We start from the raw sequence: 22,885 nt of genomic DNA on the forward strand, positions 1-22,885 counted from the left end.
GCACCACAGTGATACACTATGCCCGGGGAGTCAAGAAAATTTTCCTGACCGGTACGGGAATCGAACCCGTCGTCTCTGGATTGGCGATCCATAGCCTTAAGTTAACAAGATAATCCGAAGCGATATCTTATACATACGTGCGCTATTGTGTTGAAATATAGCATCTTATGCGACTTAATAATATTATAAAAAATTGTCATCGCAGTGTCGACCTAATGACCCTTGGATTATCGAGCCAAACTTTAGGTTCAACATCAAATAGTACTTAAGGAGTGTATCGCAAATTAACTATGAATGTTCATTGTTCATAACAGCCTTTAAAGTAATCTATTCGAAATAAACACAACTTTAACGATTTTATCTATCTAACGATCGAGTATCTTTTAAACCCCCTCAACCATTCATCCCTCAGCACGGGTCGCCTAACACCTTGGACTGGGGTTCCATGTTTTTTTCGACTTTAACCCCCGAACAGGGGGTCCGTAATGCTATTCTAAGCCGGTAGCTAAACGGGAAATAATAACTATTACTAGCAGTTCAATTATGTACCCATGACTTTTGAAATTCTTATTTTTGATAGAAAAAAACCACAACATTTAGAAAATGGTCTATTCCAGAAAACACATGCTTTTTGGTCGAACTTTGGCGCTATGTTTTAAATATCTTCAGAGGTTATAAAATTCCGTTCCCTGGTAAAGCTATTATATATTAACTATTATCTATTAACTATTATCTTCAATTAATTAACTAATTATTAACCTTATAAGTTAGCTTAAGGACAAGGTATTTGGAGTACATTGCTAAAAATTTCTGGAGCACCGTTTTTTAGAACCGTTAAATGGATTTGGATTAAAATGCATCACGCTGTTGACAACCACTGAACAATTAGCGTGATGCATTTTCATCCAATTCCATTCAACGGTTCTAAAAAGCGGTGCTCTAGAAATTTTGAGCTATGTACTCCAAATACCTTGTCCTTAACTTAATCATAATTAATTTTAATTGGCTTTTTTCGGTGATATGAATACTACTCGAAGTAAGAGGGAGTAAGGAAAGTAATAAAAGAATACGGTGGATAGATACGCAAGCGAGCGATAAGAGAAATTGAAATTAACAGATGGCCATTGTTGACCAACACAATCACAACGACGATCTTCTTGCCATGCGTTCTCGAGTTGAACGGCTAGGTAATAGTAGTTAGATGAAGGCTAAAATATAAACGACTCATAAGAAAGTGATCATTCGTCATAAATAATTCCAAAAGTCCCAGTGAAGAAACAGGGGTGTAATCAGTAATAAATAACAAAAGTTCCATAAACAAATAGAAAAACGCATAAATAAATCAAAAGTTTCCATAAATAAATGATTTTTGAGCAATTAAAAACGTCAAAAATGCAATGAATAATTCAACTGTTGCAATAAAAAAAGCCAATTTTCCCACCAAAAAGCTTCGAATTTTCCATAAATAAATTCGATTTTTCCATAATAAATTTAAAAAAATCACAATAAAAAAATATCAAAAAAGCAATAAATAATTCAAAAAGTGCAATAACAAAAAAATAAATTATCAATAAATATCAAAAAACGAGCAATAAACGTAAATGCATTTTGAGCCAAAAATTATATAGACCATGCGGCGATGCCGCATAGAGGATTGAGGAGCTGAGGCGGCAGAAGGCTGCCGAAGTTTCCGATATCCGATGCACCGCAACTGCATCGATTCGGTTCTAGGCAAACCACAGATTCAAGAATTTGCCCGGTATAATGCAAACATAGATGATATCCCTTTTTTAGGTCCGACGAGCGATAGCGAGTTCGGACAGCAAGCAATTGCTCGGTAAATTGCAATCATAGCACTATGGGCCAGAAATCAAAATTTCGCGACAAAATTCAAAAAAGTTGTTTTTTTTTTAGATAAATCTATTTTTATATATGTATGATTGTTTGGGCTATGTTTGATTATATGCCGACTGATTTTTTTTTATTTGTAACAAAATTGTATCGTTTTTTGTATGGAGAAACTTCTTGTAAGCGAAAATTCTCAATTATAACCAATATTAAGAAAAATGTAATTTGTGGTGAACAATGTGCCCAACAAATACAACGCCTACATTTCCCAACAGCGGGTCTCCAGTTAGCTTAGTGGTTGGGGCTATGGATCGCCAATCTGGAATCAGCGGGTTTGATACCCGGTTCCGGCCGGGAAAAATTTCTCGACTCCCTGGGCATAGTGTATCATTGTACTTGCCTCACAATATACAAATTCATGCAATGGCAGGCAAAGAAAGCCCTTCAATTTATAACTGTGGAAGTGCTCAAAGAACACTAAGTTGGAGCGAGGAAGGCCAAGTCCCAGTGGGGATGTCGAGCCATGAAGAAAAAGATAAAGATTTCCAGTAAATTTAGTATATTTTGCATATTTGATGCACAAATTGCGATATCTTTAAGTTTAAAGTTTTACAATATTTACTCAAATTTTATGGTTTATTTGCCAATTTGTTCAAAATGTAGTAGTATTCGACCGTGTTCGACATGCAACTGGTCTAGGAAGCTAGTTGACACTCTTCTTTTTCGGATGCTATCGGTCTTTTTTTGCGGGAATTTGCGGGGAACCAAGATAGAGTGATTTTAGTGCATGCGTTAATTTTACAAAACTATGTTTTACGCTGTGCTTCAATAACCATCAACACTAAGATCCATTTTTGCCATTACGACGCAATCTCTTTATGGCTTGCGAAACAATATGCAACAAAGGTTTCGTTTCAGGTAAGACTGTGATTGTAGGTGTTTAAATCAATACCACACACTTACTCAAAGTGCAAAGTTTCGGTACATCAATTGACCACACGAATTCATGATTTTTAATAAGCTCAATTTATGTATACAGGGATAAGTTTTCGATGAAAAAATCCGCTGCTCAGGTGTTTCAGATGTCCGGCATTTGGCCTAATGTCGCTTGGCCGAATTATGTTCAAAATAGTTCAGAGACCCCTTTTCACATTCTAGCTTCCAATTTGATCATCATTAATTGTTCCTGTTGCGACGCCGCACATTTTGAACCGGTCTAAAATATGAACCCGTCTAACCACAACATAACTGCAGCATGACAGTTCTCGCGCGGTAGTAGTGGTAGGTGAAATAAGAGGGAAAGTAGATGAATGAGGTGCAAGTAGAATTCGATAAAAACAACGGAATTTCGCCATCGTAAAAGTAGGAAAAGAAAATCAGTTTAGAGTTATTAAAGTTATTTAAAATTTATTTCGGTAACCAAATTACACTAATTGGTGCTTCCGTAAGTTGTGGGAGTGCGGTGTAAACTGATATACAAAGTCCGTAAGTTGAAACCTGTAGAGAAAAAAGGTAAATTATTAGTGAAACTTAGCAAATACTTACCTGGATTTCTCCCACTAGCTGTGCAAATACCGGTGCTTGGTACGCCCCGAAACAGGGGAAAATAACCAGAAAAGCTGCCGTGCCAGTGGATTATATCGTAAGTAGACGCAAGAATAGAAGTTTTCTTATGTGTAATGTATAATTGAAAATATTTGTGATTACAAAAATAGCATCCGCGCAACATACCGATTAGGGTAACGGCCCCAATTATAGTCCAACCAGAGAATTGAGAAAAGAAGTCGTGGCAAGGAAACCATTTAATTGTAAGTTGTTAGTAATTTTAGTCTGTGTTGTGAATTGTGTTTATTGAATTTGTTAATAAATTTCAGTTTAAGCGTTGCTACAAAAAACTTGAGCCGCTCTAAAAACCTGGCTTCCCTCTCGGGAACATTCTTAAAAATTAAATGACACCCGCGAAGTAACTTCTGCGAAGTAATAGTGTCAAGTGAGAAGTTCGGACCTGCCAAAAGATGACTTCCGATGCTGAGTCCACCCACGACCAAACCGTCATGGATCTGACGGCATCTCAGTGTACAATTCGTGGACTATCTACGAGCGACGAGGTGATGGTCTGCTGTGACGGATGTTCTAAATGGTTCCATACATGTTGCGTGGACATCGATGAGGACAATCTGCCGAAGAAGTGGTACTGCCAAAGCAAGGCCTGCCAGGAGAAGGCCCAGGAGTACCGGCAGAAGCAGAAGGACACCAAGAAGCAGTTTCGCACCCGGAAACACGGCAACGAGTCGGACAAACCCAGCGTCAGCTCTTGTCTAGCTGCGTCTAGCTTGGAAGCAAAGCGCCGAGCGCTAGAAGAGAAGCATAAGCGGCAGTATGAAGAGCTGGAGGTGGAGATGCAGCTGCGGAAGAAGGAAAGGGAGATGCAGCGTGCGTTCGAGCAGCGAAAGACGGAGTTGGAGCTGCAGATGCGCGCTGAAGAAGAAGAAGAACAAAGAGCATGGCAAGCGGAGATGCTCCAAAAGAAGAAGGAGCAGATTCAGTGGCTGAAGGCGAACCGGGAGTCGTCGTTCGAGATGCAAATGGCGGCGATGGATGAGGAGTTAGCGGAACTTTCGGGTCAAAAGTCGAAGCCGGCGCCGGAAGTAGTCAAGGACGTTTCGCGAGCGGGTCCTTCCGGCAAAGTCAACCCAAACGTGTTGAAGCTGAGAAAGGCGAACGTGAAGAAGCTAACACGAGACTACGAGAGCACCGACGAAGAAGACGAGGACGACGATCCGTCAACCCAGAGTTCGCATTCGTCCATGAAAACGAGGGTGAGGGATAGGGCTCTGAGGAAGACGTGCCAGAAAGTGGGAAGTGCCAGCCAAAACTGGCTGGGGAAGCAGCAGACCGGGCCGACGAAGGCCCAGCTGACCGCGAGGATGGGGTTAACCTACAAACTCCCAAAATTCTCCGGCAAACCAGCACAGTGGCCATTGTTCTACGCGGCCTACAAAACGTCCAATGATGTCTGCGGCTACATGAACCACGAAAACCTGATGCGACTGCAGGAAGCGCTGGAAGGCGATGCCCTCGAACTGGTATCTGGGCAGTTACTACTTCCCGAAACCATCCCGCAGGTCATCGAGAAGCTGCGCCGGCACTTCGGCCGCCCGGAACAATTGCTTCAATGCCTGCTGGACAAGGTGAACCAGCTGGAACCCCCGAGGCCGGACAATCTGAGGAGTTTTGTTCCATTCGGAAACACGGTGGAGCAACTCTGCGGCCATCTGGAGGCAGCGGATCTACGGCAACACCTCGTCAACCCGCTGCTGATAAAGTCGCTGGTTGCTAAGCTGCCGGATCGGGAAAAGCGTGAGTGGGTCCATTACCGGCGAGGTCGAGGGGAAACAACCTTGAGGACGCTGACGGATTTCCTTATGGACATCGTGGCAGACGCCTGTGAAGCTAATGTTGACGTGGAGTTCAATCCATCGCCGTCGTCTGAATCAGATTCCCAGCCCGAAGAGGAGAGTTCGAATGAGGCTGGGCTATACTGTCACTGCGAAGCCAGCAGTTCGACCTACAACACAAGTGAAGAGAGTAAGCTGAAACCGTGCAAGATGTGCCAATCCAAGGATCATCGTCTGCAGCACTGCGCGGATTTCAAGAAGTTGCGGTACGATGAGCGTTTGAAGCTGGTGACGCTCGAGAAGTTATGCCATGTCTGCCTCAACGAGCACGACGGGCAGTGCAAATTGAAAATCCGCTGCAACATCGGCGACTGCAGAGAGTTCCACAACTCGCTCATGCATCCGGTCGGAAACACGGTCGGGCTGAGTGCACCCATAAGGACAAACTGCACGGTCTTGTTCCGGATCGTTCCGGTACAGCTGCACTGCGGAGGCAGAACAGTTTCGGTGTTAGCGTTCCTGGACGAAGGAGCTTCCGTCACGCTGGTGGAAAAAAAGCTCGCCGACCGTCTGGGCGCGGTCGGAGTACAAGAGCGATTGACCATCCGGTGGACGGGAAACACGTCGAGAGTGGAGGATTGCCGAAGAATGAGTCTGTGGGCTTCGGGAACAGGCGCTGCAGCCGGCGGCAAGATGCTGTTGCACACAGTGCACACGGTGGACAAACTGATGCTGCCACATCAAAGGTTGGATTCTGAGGAGTTTGCAGCACAGTACGAGCACATGCGAGGACTGCCCATTGAATCGTACGACGGACAGCCGCAGTTGCTGATTGGGGTAAACAATATCCACGCGTTTGCACCGATGGAGGCAAAGGTGGGTACGCCAGTGGAACCGATTGCTGTTCGAACCAAACTAGGATGGACGGTCTATGGGCCGCGACAGCAAACCCCAGCGGCGGCCGACAACTATCTCGGTTACCACCGGCAGGTAACAAACGAGGATCTGCCGCCCGAGAGTCATTATGCGTCGAAAGAATCGGTGGTGACAATTTCACGGGGCACCGTGGAGAAGAAATGGGCCCAGCGAATAAGAGAGCGAACCGCCCAACTCGTCGGCAATCGCTGCGAAGACGAATCGCTGTCGAAGACCCGGAGACAAGAAATTAAAACGTGTCGTCATCCGGACAGCTCCGAAAAAATCGCCACGAACATGGCGGTTCTCATCCCGAACGCAAGAAGACAGGCTGAACAACAAAATAGGCGGGTTCGAAATCCGAAACGGGATGATCAACTCGCTGGAAGCCTTGCGGAGCCTAGAAGAGGCGAAACCGACGACACCGACGCATTTGATGGCGAAGGAGAGAGTCCTGGGAGCGGTCAGGGATCCAAGTGGGGATCGGCGTTTTCGACTCGCTTTTCGACGAGGCACCGCGGCGAGTTGTTGCCGCAGTTGTACGAGGAAAAGTGGCCGTCGAGAAAGCTCGTCGCAAGTGGCGCAAAACCGGAGGAAGTCAAGAACGGTCGGCGAAAGGAGAAGCTTGGGGTGATGCGTGCGCTCGATGAGGGGCGCAAGTTGTTGGGCAAGATCCTACCAACGACACTAGCGGAAACGGCTGGCAATGGTTCGACGATTCTTCGTGGTCGACGGGAAATCCCGACAGTCTTGCAGATGAAGCTTCATCGCTGCGGTCATCAAGGTCTCAGAAGGACGAGCTCGACAGACAAACGTGAGGACGAAGATGGTAAGGCGCAGAGACGGGACTTGGTAAAGCTTGCGTCGTTAAGAGGTAATGTAAATCCGAAAATGCCGGATGTTACGGGCTGGGGTGTTGCGACGCCGCACATTTTGAACCGGTCTAAAATATGAACCCGTCTAACCACAACATAACTGCAGCATGACAGTTCTCGCGCGGTAGTAGTGGTAGGTGAAATAAGAGGGAAAGTAGATGAATGAGGTGCAAGTAGAATTCGATAAAAACAACGGAATTTCGCCATCGTAAAAGTAGGAAAAGAAAATCAGTTTAGAGTTATTAAAGTTATTTAAAATTTATTTCGGTAACCAAATTACACTAATTGGTGCTTCCGTAAGTTGTGGGAGTGCGGTGTAAACTGATATACAAAGTCCGTAAGTTGAAACCTGTAGAGAAAAAAGGTAAATTATTAGTGAAACTTAGCAAATACTTACCTGGATTTCTCCCACTAGCTGTGCAAATACCGGTGCTTGGTACGCCCCGAAACAGGGGAAAATAACCAGAAAAGCTGCCGTGCCAGTGGATTATATCGTAAGTAGACGCAAGAATAGAAGTTTTCTTATGTGTAATGTATAATTGAAAATATTTGTGATTACAAAAATAGCATCCGCGCAACATACCGATTAGGGTAACGGCCCCAATTATAGTCCAACCAGAGAATTGAGAAAAGAAGTCGTGGCAAGGAAACCATTTAATTGTAAAAGTAATTCGAAAGAGCTGTCACTTTAATCCGACAATTACACCGACGTTAACCAATAGCGAGCGCATCTTTTTGAACTCCGTCTGTTTTCAAAAGCGAACCCCACTGTCTGATGAAATCATTAAAAACATTTGTTTTTTGAAGTCGTATTTTCAGAGAACGCATTCAAATTGATAAGACCAGTTACTTGATTTGAACCATAGATTTTTTTTTACTGCTGAATAAACATATTCCTTACCACAAAATTGCGTTTTTAAGCATTTTGAAATTTTCCCGGGATCCCGGGATTTCCCGGGACAAGCAACAAATTTTATCCCGAATCCCGGGACAAGCAAATCGGTCGGGAAATGGAACCTCTATTTGCAACCAATTCAATAATTTCTGACAAAAATTTTCGATTTTTAAGAAATACATTTTGGAAAAAGTATACAAACTTCTAATGAAATACATGCAGATGTTTCTGGTATTTCCATTCGTTAAACCCTCCAAAGCGGTTTCGTTATTGCATATCTGAATGAATTTCTAGCATAAGCCTTGCTTGAACTTCTTAGTTTACGTAGTAGTTTCTGAACAATTTTACGCCAATTATCCTTGTGAATTAAAAATTAGCTTGTTATTCACCAAAATGAACCAAATTTCCAAACTTAAATGAATCCAAATTCACAAATAAAATGCTGGTGAAATGTCTGATTTTTTTTTCTCGAGGACTACTTTCAGAAAATGGTATTATTTTCCAGTAGCAATTCCAGAGCATTTTCGTTTGAGACGAATTTACAAGAAGTTCTATTTACAAGAAAGATTCCTGTAGAAATCTTAGAGAAGGAAGTTTTCCAAAAAGATTAACAACGGTATTGAATAGAGTGGTGGGCTAAAACGTGTATGTGTTTCAATTTTGATTTTGTTTGTTTTATTTAAATATATATTTTTTACCGTTTAGAATCGCTTTCCTGGTGAAGAATTGGGTGCCCTGCCCATACTGCAGCTTTGATCATTTTATGAAATAATGTGTTAAAGGAATCACAGCACTTTTGATTCATTATCTTAAAAAGTCCCCCGCAAAACTTTTGGCAATATCTAAGACGTGCCTCAAGAAAATATTAATGAAACTTAAATAATATATAGTAATATCAACAATTAAAAAAACCTTAGTGTTTTCGTTGATAAACTGTTATGAACTGTTTTCACAGAATATGTCAGAAATTCGTACATGTGCTCACCGAAATTGAATTCACCATATATTTGGCAATTTTCAGTACACTTTTTGTTTTAACATTTACGTGGTCAGAGTAAAATTTGAATTGCGTCAGAGTAAAAATTTCTAAATTTCCTTTTGGTGATAGGTATCGCAAGGAATTTCAAAATCTAGAATCCTCATTTAAATTTTTTTAAAGTCCTTCTTCAAAAGCTTTTAAAATCTTCAGCACTAGTTGTAACCAGTTTTGGGAAAAAAAAATAATACTCCTAGATTAAGAAAGGCTGACACAAAACATACCTTTTTCATGTGAAAATCTCAGGAATACCATTAAAAATAATAGTAGCAGTTCTGTGGAATATGGTAAATAAAAATTTTCAAACTATGTTTTGTTGGAATAAAGCAAAAACCTGTAAAAATAGTGTTTTGCAATAAAATAGCACTGGCTAATATATAGGAGGGGATTTTATAAAGATAGTTATTTTTTCCGTCAGTTTCAAATCAAAATCTATGGTTTTCACTAGAAGTTCCAACCCGGGATATCCCGGGACAAAAAATCCCGGGATCTTGAAAAATTCGGGATTTCCCGAATCCCGGGATAACATTTTTCACCGTCCCGAAAATCCCGGGATTCCCGAGACGCACATTTCTTACACATATTTTTCGCTTTGATTTGAATTTGGAGAATCTCTGAAGCGTATTCGAAGAGTCATGATTTTTTTTTCAAAAATCGCTTTCCACAAAAAGTCACGAAAATGTTACATAAACCATTTCAACTGTGTTTCAACAAAACTCGTTGAAACTCGACTGAAACAATGCTGGAGCACTTCATTTATGGTTTTGATAGCATCAAAGAGAAATTTTTCGAAATAGGCCTTTCTAGACTTATGTTGGACATGGACAATGATTTTGAAGCTGCAAAAAATCATCAGGAAGCTCTTCAGCCAATCAGACTCGCTTCGGAAGCATTGGGAAGACGAGATGCTATACTATTGTCTACGGAAGGCAGCTTGAGTTTCTTGTATTCGAAGCTTACAAAAAGTAACTCCAATGTTGGGAACGACCTCTTCCATGCAATTATGAAAAGAATCAACAATCGGCGCCAAAAGGAAATAATAACAGCGCTAAAGTTCCTTCAAGGTCTTCCGTCGTCAACGCAAGTGCCAGCAGAACTGGAAAGCTCATCGAAAACGCAAATGATTAAGTTCATCAAGAAACTGGGAGTTCGATTGTTGCGACACTGCCAAAGACAGACCGATAATGATGCTGCCGAGTTGAATGCTGGATTGTCTTGTATGCATTACACCATCGAGCATGCGCGAAAAACTAATCGGCTATAAAGTAATATGGCAACCCGTCTTAGACTGATTCGGAAATGATTGAATTTTCGAAAGTAATTGCGAAAGAGTTGTCACTTTTTGAGCTACATGGTAAGTTGACCCCGAATCTTAAAATCGAACTCCGGATATATCCGTTCTAAAAAGCGACCCTCACTGTTCGATGAAATCATGAAAAACATTTGCTTCTTGAAGTCGTATTTTCAGAGAACGAATTCAAATTGATAAGACCAGTTGCTTGATGTGACCCATTTATTTATTTGATATGATGATTATAACATATTTATTACTGTTCGCAAAAATGTGTTTTTAAGCAGATTGAAAACTATCCCGGGATCCCGGGAATTCCCGGGACAAGCAACAAATTTTATCCCGAATCCCGGGACAACCAAAATGGTCGGGAAATGGAACCTCTAGTTTTCACAACTGTAAGGATTGACTAGTGCGGATTTTAATCACTACAGGCTGAAACCGCACTATGGCCAAAACTTCGGACTGGCCGAAACTGATGCTTTTTCAGGTAGATTTTTCTAAAATTCGTCAAAGGAAACGATAGATTTTTCCATTTTTTCGCAAATTCCCCTATGTACGCTGCTTAAACTTTTCAGAAATCAATCGGACTTTTAATCTCAGAAATTCTACCAAAAATACTACTCTAGTATGTGTGTCAGAAATTTATTGTAAGTTAACTAAAGGAATTATGTAGGAAATTTGTTGATAAACCTGGGCGTGTTAGTGGAATACTTGTAGGTGAAAGCTGTAATCCAGTTGAATAATGTTCCGTTAAATTCCAACTACCTATGTATTTGCATCCTGATACGAATTTCGACCTCATCAAAGGTCGTTTTCAGTGTCTCGTACTTGATTCGAGTCATGCACGAGACAATGGAGAAGACCTTACATTTGAGGTCGAAATGCAGGATGCGAACGCATACAGGGAATTTTTGAAAATTTTCATTTTTTTATGTTTAAACAAGCCGTAACTTTTGGTAGTGTAGTTTATTACCACATTTGCACGAGCTCATTATTATCACAGCCGAATTTCGCACGCGACTTCGCAACGACCCACGTTCAAAACTTTGCTCGTGCCCATGATAGGGTTATTGGTGGCATAATTGATAAATGAATTAAGTTTGACTAGAGTGAAATATCGCTGGAAAATGGAAATTCAGTGAATTTTCAAGTTATTACAGAAGTCTAAACCTTAAGAAACCCAATATCGACATTTTTAAAATTTTCACCATTAGTTGATCAACTAATCGGCTGTTTTGTAACAGCCATTCAGAGTATATTCATATACAATTCAAAAAGTAGGTAGGGTCCACATTGTATGAGAAAATTAAAATTCAATCACGTTAACCCTGAACAAAGTTTTTTTAATACCCTGGAATTGTGGAAGGAAGTTATACCCAACCTTGAAATTATCGCCTTGATATTGATCGGCCTCCAGTGATAGTGATGGTGGTAAGCAGTCAACTGAGAGGTCTGATATTTTCCAGTTCTGCCAATACGTTGAACATAACGTCGGAATATGTGCCATCTACCATCGATATGTTTCCAAATTCGATGATGGCTTTGGATAAAAAAATGTTTGAGTACTTATTAAATGAGCAAGGCAATATCACCACTAGGTGGGTTTATCCGTTTTTTTTTTGTATGAATTTTAAATGCTCAAAATTGTATTCCATTCGGTTCATTCAACCCGAAGACACACAGCTCTAAAGTGGCTATCAGATACAATTGCAACTTACCAGAACCGTTCCAACTTTAAATAGAAAAACTTATGGCAATTTGAACATATTTTGAATATTGAAAATTTTAGGAATTTCTTAGAAAATTCTCAGAGAATCCCTCCATTATTTTTCCGGAATCTCTTTTAGCAATTTTGGGTTATTTTCAAAAATTAATAAAAAAAAATAAACAAAAAAAAATAGTCCTGCTGCCGGGACTTGATCGACATGACGGTATCGAACAAGCTGTTTGTGTGTATTGTCTCGAGTATTGTATTTATGCCGTGAGAGCTTGGTCATTGGTAAACATAATGTAAACTGGTGAGCTTGCTCCATTATTATTATTATGGTTATTATTATTACTTTTTTTGAGGTTTTGGCTTTCTCAGCCCGACGTTTCGGCCTAATTTTTTAGGCCTTTTTCAAGGGTAAATCTGTCTATCGTTTTTTGTTGTGTTCTATAACTATTGCCACAGTTCTTTTGGAACTTCTTGTAGCATTTCTACACATAGAGATTTAAGGCGAATATTTACCATAATTTTAGAAGGGACTTAGACACTACCTTTGCACATTCATCAACTCACTTGGCACTTTTGCACTCATTTGTAGAAAAGCTATAAGAAGCTCCAAAAGAAACTGTGGCACTAGTTATAGAACACAACAAAAAAAGGGAAGACAGCTTTACCAGTAAAAAGGCCAAATAAATTAGGCCGGAATCCAAATGATTAAATTGGCATTACCCGACGGCCAATTTAATCATTTGGATTCTCTAGACTTAGAAAGCCAAAACCTCCAAAACATAGAATTTCCAGTTGAAAATCTTACGCTAAATTATTAATTTTATTAACGAGAATTACAGCCTAGCACAGCTTGTTTCATATCCCTTTCGGGAAGAACCAGCGCAATTGTGCTGTTAAGCAATAACATTTTTACATATTTTTTTCATCTGTTTAGTCTTTGTTTTATGTGATGTAAATTATTTAAAATATTGAGCCATTACATATACTTGTATATGTGCAAAACAACTTTTCTTTATGTTGCATAATAGATTTACCACATCAAGATAAACAAAAAGTGAACAAAAACTGTGAAACACGAAAAAGTTTTATCTGTCGCATATTTTTTATTTTCGATTTATCTAGGTAGTCAAGGCAAGAAATCGAAAGATAAAGAGTAGTTCTACCAAACGAGGAACAACAATTGTTGTTTTGTTGGGAAATCTAATAGTTCTGAAGAACCAAAGTTGAGCCATTTGTATGGAGATTTCGCTTGTTTGCGCTCCGTCACGAAAGGGATGTTATTATTATGTTAAATAATTATTATGTTTTTTTTTTAATTTTAAAATCAAATATTCACTTATATAACAGGTTCTGAAAGGTTGATCGCGACATGTTTAAATTTATTTTTCGATGCATCACTGTTGTGATGAGTGAATATTAAAAAAAAAAAGCATAATGAATCGCGTATTGATTTGCGTGTATGCCGAAGCTCTGGGGCATTTTGAAGTTGGATTTCAGTGCTTCAGAATGTAGCAAAAGCTGTTCAACTAATTGAATAAATCACTCTTTTCCCGTCGAAAAAATGTAAGCAATAAGTAGTCTTTGTCTAGGGAAGATGCAAGCGATGCAAGTAAATGAGTGCGTGGATTTTCTGCATACGAAATCACAGCAAATCACAGAATTTATAATCACTGAGAAAGTTTTCTTCGTTGCACTTTAATGGCGTATTCCCAACAAACATTTTCACTGTATTAGAGTGGAACAAACTACTCTTAAGCAAACTTAAGCTTAAGAAACTGCTATTCAGCCAGTTCTGTTTCTTGGGTTATGATCTGGTGGGAAACAATATTAATTAAACTATTTGGACCGTTATTCCAAAGCTACATTCATCTCAATTTAAAAGCTTTCTGCCCAAAAGTAATTTGAACACATGATTTGATTTGCAATGCGACGGATTTTACCATCTTTTCGAATAAACACCTACAATCAAATCATAGTTTTTGACTACCCTATGCACCGAAGTGTCTTGTAGAAAGTGTGCCGAGAATTGAATTTCGATTGTGGACTAGATGGAAACAGAATTCAATCTTGTTATTTCAAGGAGCTATAGTTCTTTTACAACATTTAGTACAAGATATGGACGCTAATTTATAAAAAAGTAATTAATTCCAAATTGACCATGATGAGACATCAGACAAGGTGCACGAATAAATTCGATCATTATCAGTCGGTGCTTAGTTAGACGGGAATAACCCTAATCAAAATGTATTTCTTTAGAGGACATTTTCGTCAGTTGATGTCATCTGAAGTGACAAAACACAAAAGGAAACTTTAACTGCCGTTACTTGCAACTTTTGGTTAATACTCGAGTTAAAGTTTTCAACATCAATGCTTGAAATACTTGCTTGGACATTGCAATTATTTTGCGTTTTCAGCTATTTTCAAAACAATATTATTTATTGTTATCTTTATTAGACTTCACCTTCAACAAGTTCATTACCAAACGTATCTACCATTTTACTACCGAGCATTTGTTGGCAAGGTTAAAATTCCTTTAAAGCATCCATGAAATGTGCGTCACCGTTGTTGTTCCGATGACGAGCGCAAAGAGCCCGTAGAAATCAAACAAAGCCGGCCCAAATTCGGGCGATTATGCTCTCGGAACTGAACGGGATCTGAAATTTACGGAACAGCAATGAATAATTTATTACTCAAACCTTCGGCTGTTGTTGTTCTTGTTGTTGCTGCTGCTGTTGTTGGTTACCCGTTTCATGATTATTGCTGGGCTCAAGGGGCAATTGTGCGTTCACATGTCAAGCGGCTTTCGGGGGTCTTATCGTTCGTTGAACGGAGATTGTTTGAAGGATGTTGCTGAAATGACGGGACGGGAGCTTGACTTTAATCGGTGTTGTAAAGGTGCGGTCGTGAAACTTTATTTGACCTGTTTTCTTGAGTTTGATTACCCAGCTCGACAGTGGTCCGAATTTTCGGGCGAAATAAAGTTAATGATTACAGTGATTACGCTGCGGTTTTAAAGTTTTCATCGTTTTTCAACGGGCTTGAAATCTGCGGAGCACGATGACATCATAATAAAGCGCTATTTCTTCAATCCTCATTGAAATTCCCACTTTACTTCTTTACCTTAGCATAAAGCAATCATTCATATTCCCATCAACATCATCATCTAACGTTCATCCATCTTCCGCGGTATTCATCTGATCATCTTGAACTGTGCTTTGGTTTGGCCGCTCATTCATCCAAACGATACTCACTCCACCCACACCCAACACAAACCGTCTAACGCACCTCCCCTCGCCCCCCATAACTAAAACTAACGACCTTTCCTAAATAAAATAACACACAGTTGTGGTGAAGGCCGGGTCATGTCGCCCGACGGCAAAGGCTGCATGGACCGGAACGAGTGTCTGGATCTGCCCTGCCTGAACGGGGGCATCTGCATCAATCAGGAGCCGAAGTTGCGCTACCGTTGCGACTGCCCGGACGGATTCTGGGGCGAAAATTGCGAACTCATCCAGGAGGGCCAGACGCTGAAGCTGAGCATGGGCGCACTGGCTGCCATTCTTGTGTGTCTGCTAATCATATTGAGTGAGCATTTCCGGTTCTTTAAGTTCTTGGTTTTCAGCCTCTTCTCGGTCTTGATGCTTCTCTGGTTGCTGCTCCACGGTGTTCCTTGTGGACCGATATTGTCGAGGAAATGTTCGTCAGTCGTTTTCATAGAATTTTTATTTATTTTTGGATCGAAACCCTCTAATTTCTATGGAGTCAGAGAGACTGTATAAAATCATACATTAAATGTTGTTTGTGTTGTAAGAAAACGTCAGACGGTCATTTTTTCCTTATTTTAAGAACACGGGAACACCGTTTGCTCTGGTTATTGATTCACTTGAGTTGTAAATATGTACATGTATCCTTAGCTGTTTGGTAGTTTTAGAGCACCATATTTGCATGATTTTCACTCTGCTGTATCTAATTATCATTTTTAACTGAATACTCTATACCAACGAAACCGTAAGACCTGCTCGAAACAATCTCTTTCTCAAAATAATGTTACCACACATACGACGACAACAACATTCGTACTAACCGAACCCTCTGGGGGATGCGATAAGAAAACTTTAGCCTTAAGGTCGGTAAGTAGCACCTAGAATAGCTAGTTTCATGTTTTTCGTTTTCTTTTCTTCTTTTCTCGTTTTATGGCACCACAAAAAAAAACTTTTTCATTTTACCCTGCGCGAAACTGTACCACAAACAATGAAAAAACATGAACACACCAATTCCATCACCAACCACCCGTTTCTAAAAAAATCACCCACGCACATGAACACATCACCACCACTCACCGCCCCACCACATTGTGTTCCCCGTCCGTGTTTGTGTTTGTGTCGTATTTCACCCACGGCGCGCGTGAATTGGTCGTTGGGGTTTGGTTGTTGGCGTTGGGCTGGTTGGCGTGTAGATGCCCAACGGGATACCAGAAGTCGGGCCCCCAGTGCGTCAACAGCAACGAGTGCTTGTGGCATCCGTGCCAGAATGGGGGTCGCTGTCGCGACTACAACCCGCCGAAGCGGTTCGAGTGCGTGTGCCCCCTGGGCTACACCGGGATGCACTGCGAGCTGGAACTGTTGGCCTCCGGAGTGCTGACGCCGTCCAGGGGTTTCATCATCTCGCTGATTGCCTGTGTCAGTACGCTGATACGTGAGTATGGCTTGTTTTGTTTTTTCCTTATAGGTTTTAGTTAGGTTTGATGCGGATCGACACCGTGATGTGGATTAAAAGGCATAATTAAACGGTGATGAAAGGGAGGTGATGTACGGCTGATTGAAATCGAAGCTGCTTTCATATTGATTAAAAAGTAGGAAGATAAGCTTGGACATCGGATAACATAATACTACACATAGCACTATAAAAAAAGTTGTGATGAGGTAGCTCCTGTTAAAACTTAAACTTAGCAGATAGGAAAAGTGCAAAACGGCTGATCAAGGCTTATTCTCGGAGCATATCCTTTATAAAGCAGTGTTTGCTACGAGATTTCAAAAAAGTTCCGGATGTAGGCCGGAAGAAACTAGGGTACCCAAAAATAGACATTTTGGGGAAACTTCTCAAAGCATGATAACGTTCAGCACACATCGACATGGGCAGTTTTGAGTTGGCTTGACATGATCCGGCCACGTATCAGGCCGGATTCGGTTCCGATAGCGACTCCCAGGAAGCATTTTCAGAATTTCTTGCAACTCCACCGTTCGACGGCTCAAAATTTATGATTTTTCATCCAGATGTCAATAGGAACTGTGCCGATGATCTAAAATGGATCTGACTACTTCTGGATACTCTGGGATCGGTTCCAGTAGGGATTCAAAAGGAAAACATTCAGAATTTCCTGCAACTCCACTGTTTGACGGTTCAGAATTCATGATTTCTCCTCTAATAGTGATCAGACCATCTGCACAGTGTATCTGTATTACTTACCAAGTTCTTCTTGTAAGCTTGAGCTTGATTGACGGCCGGTGGATGTTAGCTTTTCAAATCACTTATCCAGCAAAAATGTTTGTTGGGATGCCTCCTTCAGGGCTGGTAGCAAGTCACTTTTTAGTGACTTAGTCACTTTTTTTGGATTGGTCACTAAAAAGTCTCTTTTTTCAAGGTCAGGTCACTAAAGTCACTATTTTCACCTAAAAAGTCACTTTTTTCAACTTTTTTGGGAAATTAATAAAATACGGATTGAAAACTATTCAAAAATGTTAAACCATCAAATGATGTCACATTAAAAAAGTCAAATTTTCCCTATACAAACCGTTCCATACAAAAAAAAATCGCTTCGCAACTACTTTTATGTCTTTCTTTAGGATCCATGGGAGACATTGAAAGAAAATTGGCTACTACTTGCTCCTATCCTGCAATTTCAATCAAGTTGTCGGCGATGATTGAAATTCCAACATAAAATTACCATATTAGCCATAAAATACCTCTGAGGAAACATTTGGTCGTCATGACCAGGGATGGCATTCACCATTTGCAAAGAGTTACATTCACTTGCTACTATCTCAGTTCATAAGCATGCTATCAAAAAACAATGTATGGATGACTTTTACCTTGTAGTTTTATCTGAAAGTTTGCCGAATATCATAAAGGTCGCACACGCATGCTTAACTCGTGAGCGAGCTGTGAAAGCAACTCTCCACGCCGTGAATGTAATTTACATTCACGGCGTGGAGAGTTGCTTTTACAGCTCGCTCACGAGTTAAGCATGCGTGTGCGACCCTTATGCTATTCGGCAAACTTTCAGATAAAACTACAAGGTAAAAGTCATCCATACATTGTTTTTTGATAGCATGCTTATGAACTGAGATAGCAGCAAGTGAATGTAACTCTTTGCAAATGGTGAATGCCATCCCTGGTCATGACCGCTTTTCTCGGTAGATCAATCATTGCAGAATTTAAATCTGGTATTAGATTTCTTAGTGAAGAGTGTTTTTACGAATTGGAATCTCTTTTGTAAACTGGAACAGCCATCTTCATTATCTGTGCATGAAGATGGCTGTTCCAGTTTACAAAAGTAAGCAATGCCCTTGTAATTTCATAGTGTTGAAACTGTTGTGTTAAAATTGTTTATTTAACCTTCCGTAACTCGCGCGGTTGACTACCTGCGTCAGCACCACGCTAATGCTTAGTACAAAAAGCGAGATTTTTTCATCGTGTTGTACAAAATACAACAGCGCGATCGCTCGAGGGTTAAATGTTTACAACACCTCAAATAATGAGAGTGAACCATGCACGGCCTTGAATAATCTTTAAAGACCATTACAGCGCTTGGCGGACCTCTAAATTCCTTCGCGGACATTATTACATTACAGACCTTCACAGACCTGCACAAGCACTGGTTGTTTTGTGGACTGGACACAAAGGCTTATATTCCATGGAGATCTTGTAAGATCTGTACCATGTATACAGTTCAATATAATACTCCATTTACTTGTTAAAAGGGTCATTGGTCTGGGGCGTATAGAATAGTCATTCGTATAGTACTAGTTTTGCATGTAGATCCTGCACCTACATTTCATGGAGTTTTGGGACGACATAGATCATATGTAGAACTAAAAGTAGTAAAACTGTTATAGAAATCTTCGAAACATATGCCTTAAAAAAACAACATGGAATCCAATCACTGTACTGTGTATCGAAACAACTTTTATATATATTGGAAAGTTTAGAGAGTTTTATAAACTAACGCAAACATATTTTGTATGGGGCCGCCCCATGATGCGTCGGTGAGAGTGCAGGCCTAATAGCAAGTCACTATTTAGTGGCTTGGTCATTATTTTAAGTCCCCAAATAAAATTAACAAATTCTCCCAGAATGCTTGTAACTACATACTATGAAAATTTAACCAGAAACTATGAGACAATTCAAATAAATTAGTAAATATGGGACATTTTGAAGAAGTTAAGGGTTCTATTACATTTTCATAGGCTATTAAAAAAAACCGTTGTTTTCTTCTTGTAATTCTTCTGAAAATTTCCAAGGGGGTACGTAGAGAAATATTTCAAGTATTACATCAAAATTACTTAATTACTTTCTGTTATTCATTTTATTTTATTTTGAGAGAATTTTTGCAAAAATATTCAAGAAATCACATTTGAAAAATTCTTATTCAAATTCATTCGCACATTTTTAAGCATTTGTCTATCTAAGTTTCCATCAAGGTGAAATTCATGACAGAAAACATCCAACAAGTTTTCCAAGAGTTTCATAATTTATTTATTTTTTCTTGACAGAATTTTCAAGCCATGCTCATCTAGTTCTGCACAATGTATTCTTTAAAATTGTAAATACATGCAGCTTTGTACAATTTTAGGAATGGAAGATGAAAGTTTTTCTTGAACATTTTCATTATGCGGTACTCCAGTGTTTTCTGAATCAAATTCGTTCTACAATATTTCCTCACTAAGCATATTTTTGTGCCAAAAGTCACTATTTAGCCACTTTTTTTTGCCATCTGAAAGTCACTATTTGGTCACTATTTCAGAGATTTTGGTCACTAAAATAACTATTTTGACCATCAGTTCCTGCAACCAGCCCTGCTCCTTAGATGCCTCTAACCAATTTCTTCAGGAACTGCTTTGGAATTTCTGTTGGGGATTAATACGGCAATTTCTTCAGGAAGTTCTGTGGTACACACTTAAAATAAAGTACCGTGTTGGGTATGGGGCCAACTGCGCTGGTACTGAAGGGGTTGTTTTCCGCGATTATAATAACCGTCAATAAAAACACAGGAGTCTCGGTGTAGTCAACGGTAGATTATAATATTTCTGAGAAATAGCAATTGTACATATATGTTAAGTTAGTTTTAGTCTTTAACATTAAAGTCATCAACATACCGTATTTAGCTGTTCTATTTTCGATAAAAGTTCGGATTACCGAATGTTCAGCAAATTATTAACGAAGTTCGGCGAAAAATTACCGAACGGTCGATAAACTGTACTGAATCGATAATGTTTACCGAATATTCGGTAAAAAATAACTGATTTTCGGTAAAACTGCGCTGAGCTTCGGTAATCCGAACTTTTACCGAAAATAGAACAGCCAAACAAGTGACTCTAAAATAAGTGTGTAACAACTTATTTTTTTTATTGGAATCTATAGAAGAATCAAAAATTCAAAAATTGCCGGAGGAATTCCTTAAGGACAAACGTCTTGAAATCCCGCTTCAGCAGTACATGGGAACTTCAGACGCACAAATCTCAAGAAGCAAGCTTTAAGCAACAGTGCATTTTATTATTCTGCTCTTGCTCACTTGTAATAAACTTAAAATAAGAACATCAGGTACGCTGGTTTTGTTTACGAAGAGATTTGTGCGCTCAAAATCGTGAGCACCTGCCAAAGTCGGCCATTGTGGCAGCCATTTTGGGATTATAACAAGTCTGTCCTTAAGGGCTTGCCTGGTTCCTAACCTCATATCAAACGCATTCAAACAAAAAAAAAAACATAAATTCTCAAAAGAATCGCCAGCAGGATTCTCTGTAGATTTTCCGGATTTTTTTTAACAAAGTCTAAGGATATTCGGTAGAGATTGTAGAAGGATTTTTTTTAAATAGCATGAAAAATTCGAGATGGAAGTTTTGGATGAGCTCTTATGGGTTTTTGAAGGAATTGCTAATGAAATTTCTGGAGAAATGACAAAAGGCTACATCTGACTTGGGTTCCTTATATCCTTAATAAATTGGCAGAGAACATTCTGGAAGCATTTTTATAGAAATTGCCTGAGGTATTCTTAAAAAAACTGTTAAAAAACCTAAAGAAATTGCTCCTCAAAAAAAAACAAATAAATTATTTGAGAAATTTTTGGACAATTGTGGGCTGTTCTCTTAAAAAAGGAGGAGAAATTCCTTGAAAAACATCCGAAAGCATACCTGAAGAACTTTCCTGATGAACTCTTAAAGGAAATTGCGAAGAAATTCCGAAGTTAATTTCCATAGGACTACCCAGGAATTGTCCGGGAAATTTCTTAAATAATAAGAAATCTAGGAGGCAGTTTTTCGATAATTTTTTTAATAAGCTTCTCTGGAGAAACTATGATGAAAAGTACGGGAGGTTATTTAAAAAAATATCTTAAACAATTTCGGGAGTAAGCCCTGACCTGAAACAATTATTGCAAAGATTTTCAAAGACATTGACGGAGGAATTTCTTAAAAAGTTCTCTAAACAATTTATTGGAAGAATACCCAAAGGAGCTTCTAAATTGTCGAATGAATACCTAAATATATTACGGAAGGAAATGTAAGAGAAACTGTCGGAGGAGTTCCTGAAGAAATCGCCGCACAATTGTTGAAGAATACTAAGAAAATGTTGCCGAATAATTTTTTAAAACTGAAGAAATTTTGAAGAAATTTGCTGACAAATTCTTGAGAAAATTGTCTTAGCAATGTCTGAGCTAAAGTAAACCACGGAAAGATTGCCGAATCTACTTAAGCATTCCCCAAAGCAGCTTCTGGAGGAATTGTTCAATGAAATTCTAATGAAGTGGTTGCTTAGACAAGAATAAATTGCCGGAAAGGGAATTTCCATAATGTTTAAAAAACGTGGCACTATGTACCTTTTTGTTGCATGCGTTTTTTATAGTTTCAAATAAATTGAAATTCCTTGTGATATTACAGAAAATACGATGCTGGGTCATTAGGCCGAAGGCCATTAGGCCGAAGGTCATTAGGCCGAATGGTCATTAGGCCGAATGGTCATCAGGACGAATTGAAAGTTAGCCGTTGATTTTACCTTTTCCAACAATTTTTGCCAAAAACTAGTTTAACAATGAAACTTGAAAGAATAGCCTATGTTTTAAAGAAGGAAAAATTTATGAATTGAATATCAACAGTTTCAGCGCCAAAAACTATTTTAGCAATGATACTAGAAAGAACAGCCTATATTTAAAAGAAGGAAAAATTCATGGGTAAAATATCAGTAGATTCAGCATCAATAAAGTATCTTCGTGCCTGTCACACGATACACACATGCAAAATGGTCATATGCAGAGGAAGCTCTCAGTTAATAACTGTGGAACTGTGGAAGCTGAGAAGCAGGTTTTGTCTCAGTGGGGACGTAACGGCAAGAAGAAGACCCAATGACCATTCGGCCTAATGACCATTCGGCCTGATGACCATTCGGCCTAATGACCTTCGGCCGAATGGCCTGACATCAGAAAATACTTCTTATTTAGGAATTCTTTTGTAACTTGTAACTTGTTCCAATTTACTACCAAGCTACTAATGCAATTTAATTAGATTTCTCCGTAGATTTCTCCAGTAATTTCTCAAGGGACCCTTCTGGCAAATTCCCAAAAAAAACGATTCCAAAAAAGATGATTTGGGATATCCAGAAAATAGTAGACAAGTTTCCCAATACATTGCATAAGGAGT

The 22,885-nt window shown here is 39.5% G+C and overlaps 2 protein-coding genes across 5 annotated transcripts in view; both read left to right on the forward strand.

Moving 5' to 3' along the window:
• Positions 1–22,885, forward strand: part of LOC109419321 (neural-cadherin) — a 132,651-nt gene that overhangs the window by 84,411 nt on the left and 25,355 nt on the right. The window contains exon 9 of the mRNA XM_019693557.3: positions 15,322–15,563. Coding sequence (XP_019549102.1) covers positions 15,322–15,563 — 242 coding nt within the window. The remainder of the gene's footprint in view (positions 1–15,321; positions 15,564–22,885) is intronic.
• On the forward strand, positions 913–15,304 carry LOC134287613 (uncharacterized). Of its 4 annotated transcripts, none has more exons than XR_009997407.1 (3): positions 913–7,373; positions 7,452–7,530; positions 7,604–15,304. XR_009997407.1 is itself a non-coding variant. In XM_062849756.1 (3 exons), exon 3 carries the CDS (start codon positions 3,864–3,866, stop codon positions 7,113–7,115), a length of 3,252 nt encoding a protein of 1,083 aa, XP_062705740.1. In that variant the 5' UTR covers positions 913–3,333; positions 3,412–3,490; positions 3,564–3,863; the 3' UTR covers positions 7,116–15,303. The 4 variants fall into 4 exon arrangements, 1 of the variants encoding a protein (XP_062705740.1); XM_062849756.1 differs by having other exon boundaries at positions 913–3,333; positions 3,412–3,490; positions 3,564–15,303; XR_009997405.1 differs by having other exon boundaries at positions 913–7,530.

This window comes from Aedes albopictus, chromosome 2 (assembly GCF_035046485.1).
Source record: "Aedes albopictus strain Foshan chromosome 2, AalbF5, whole genome shotgun sequence".
Lineage (NCBI taxonomy): Eukaryota > Metazoa > Arthropoda > Insecta > Diptera > Culicidae > Aedes > Aedes albopictus.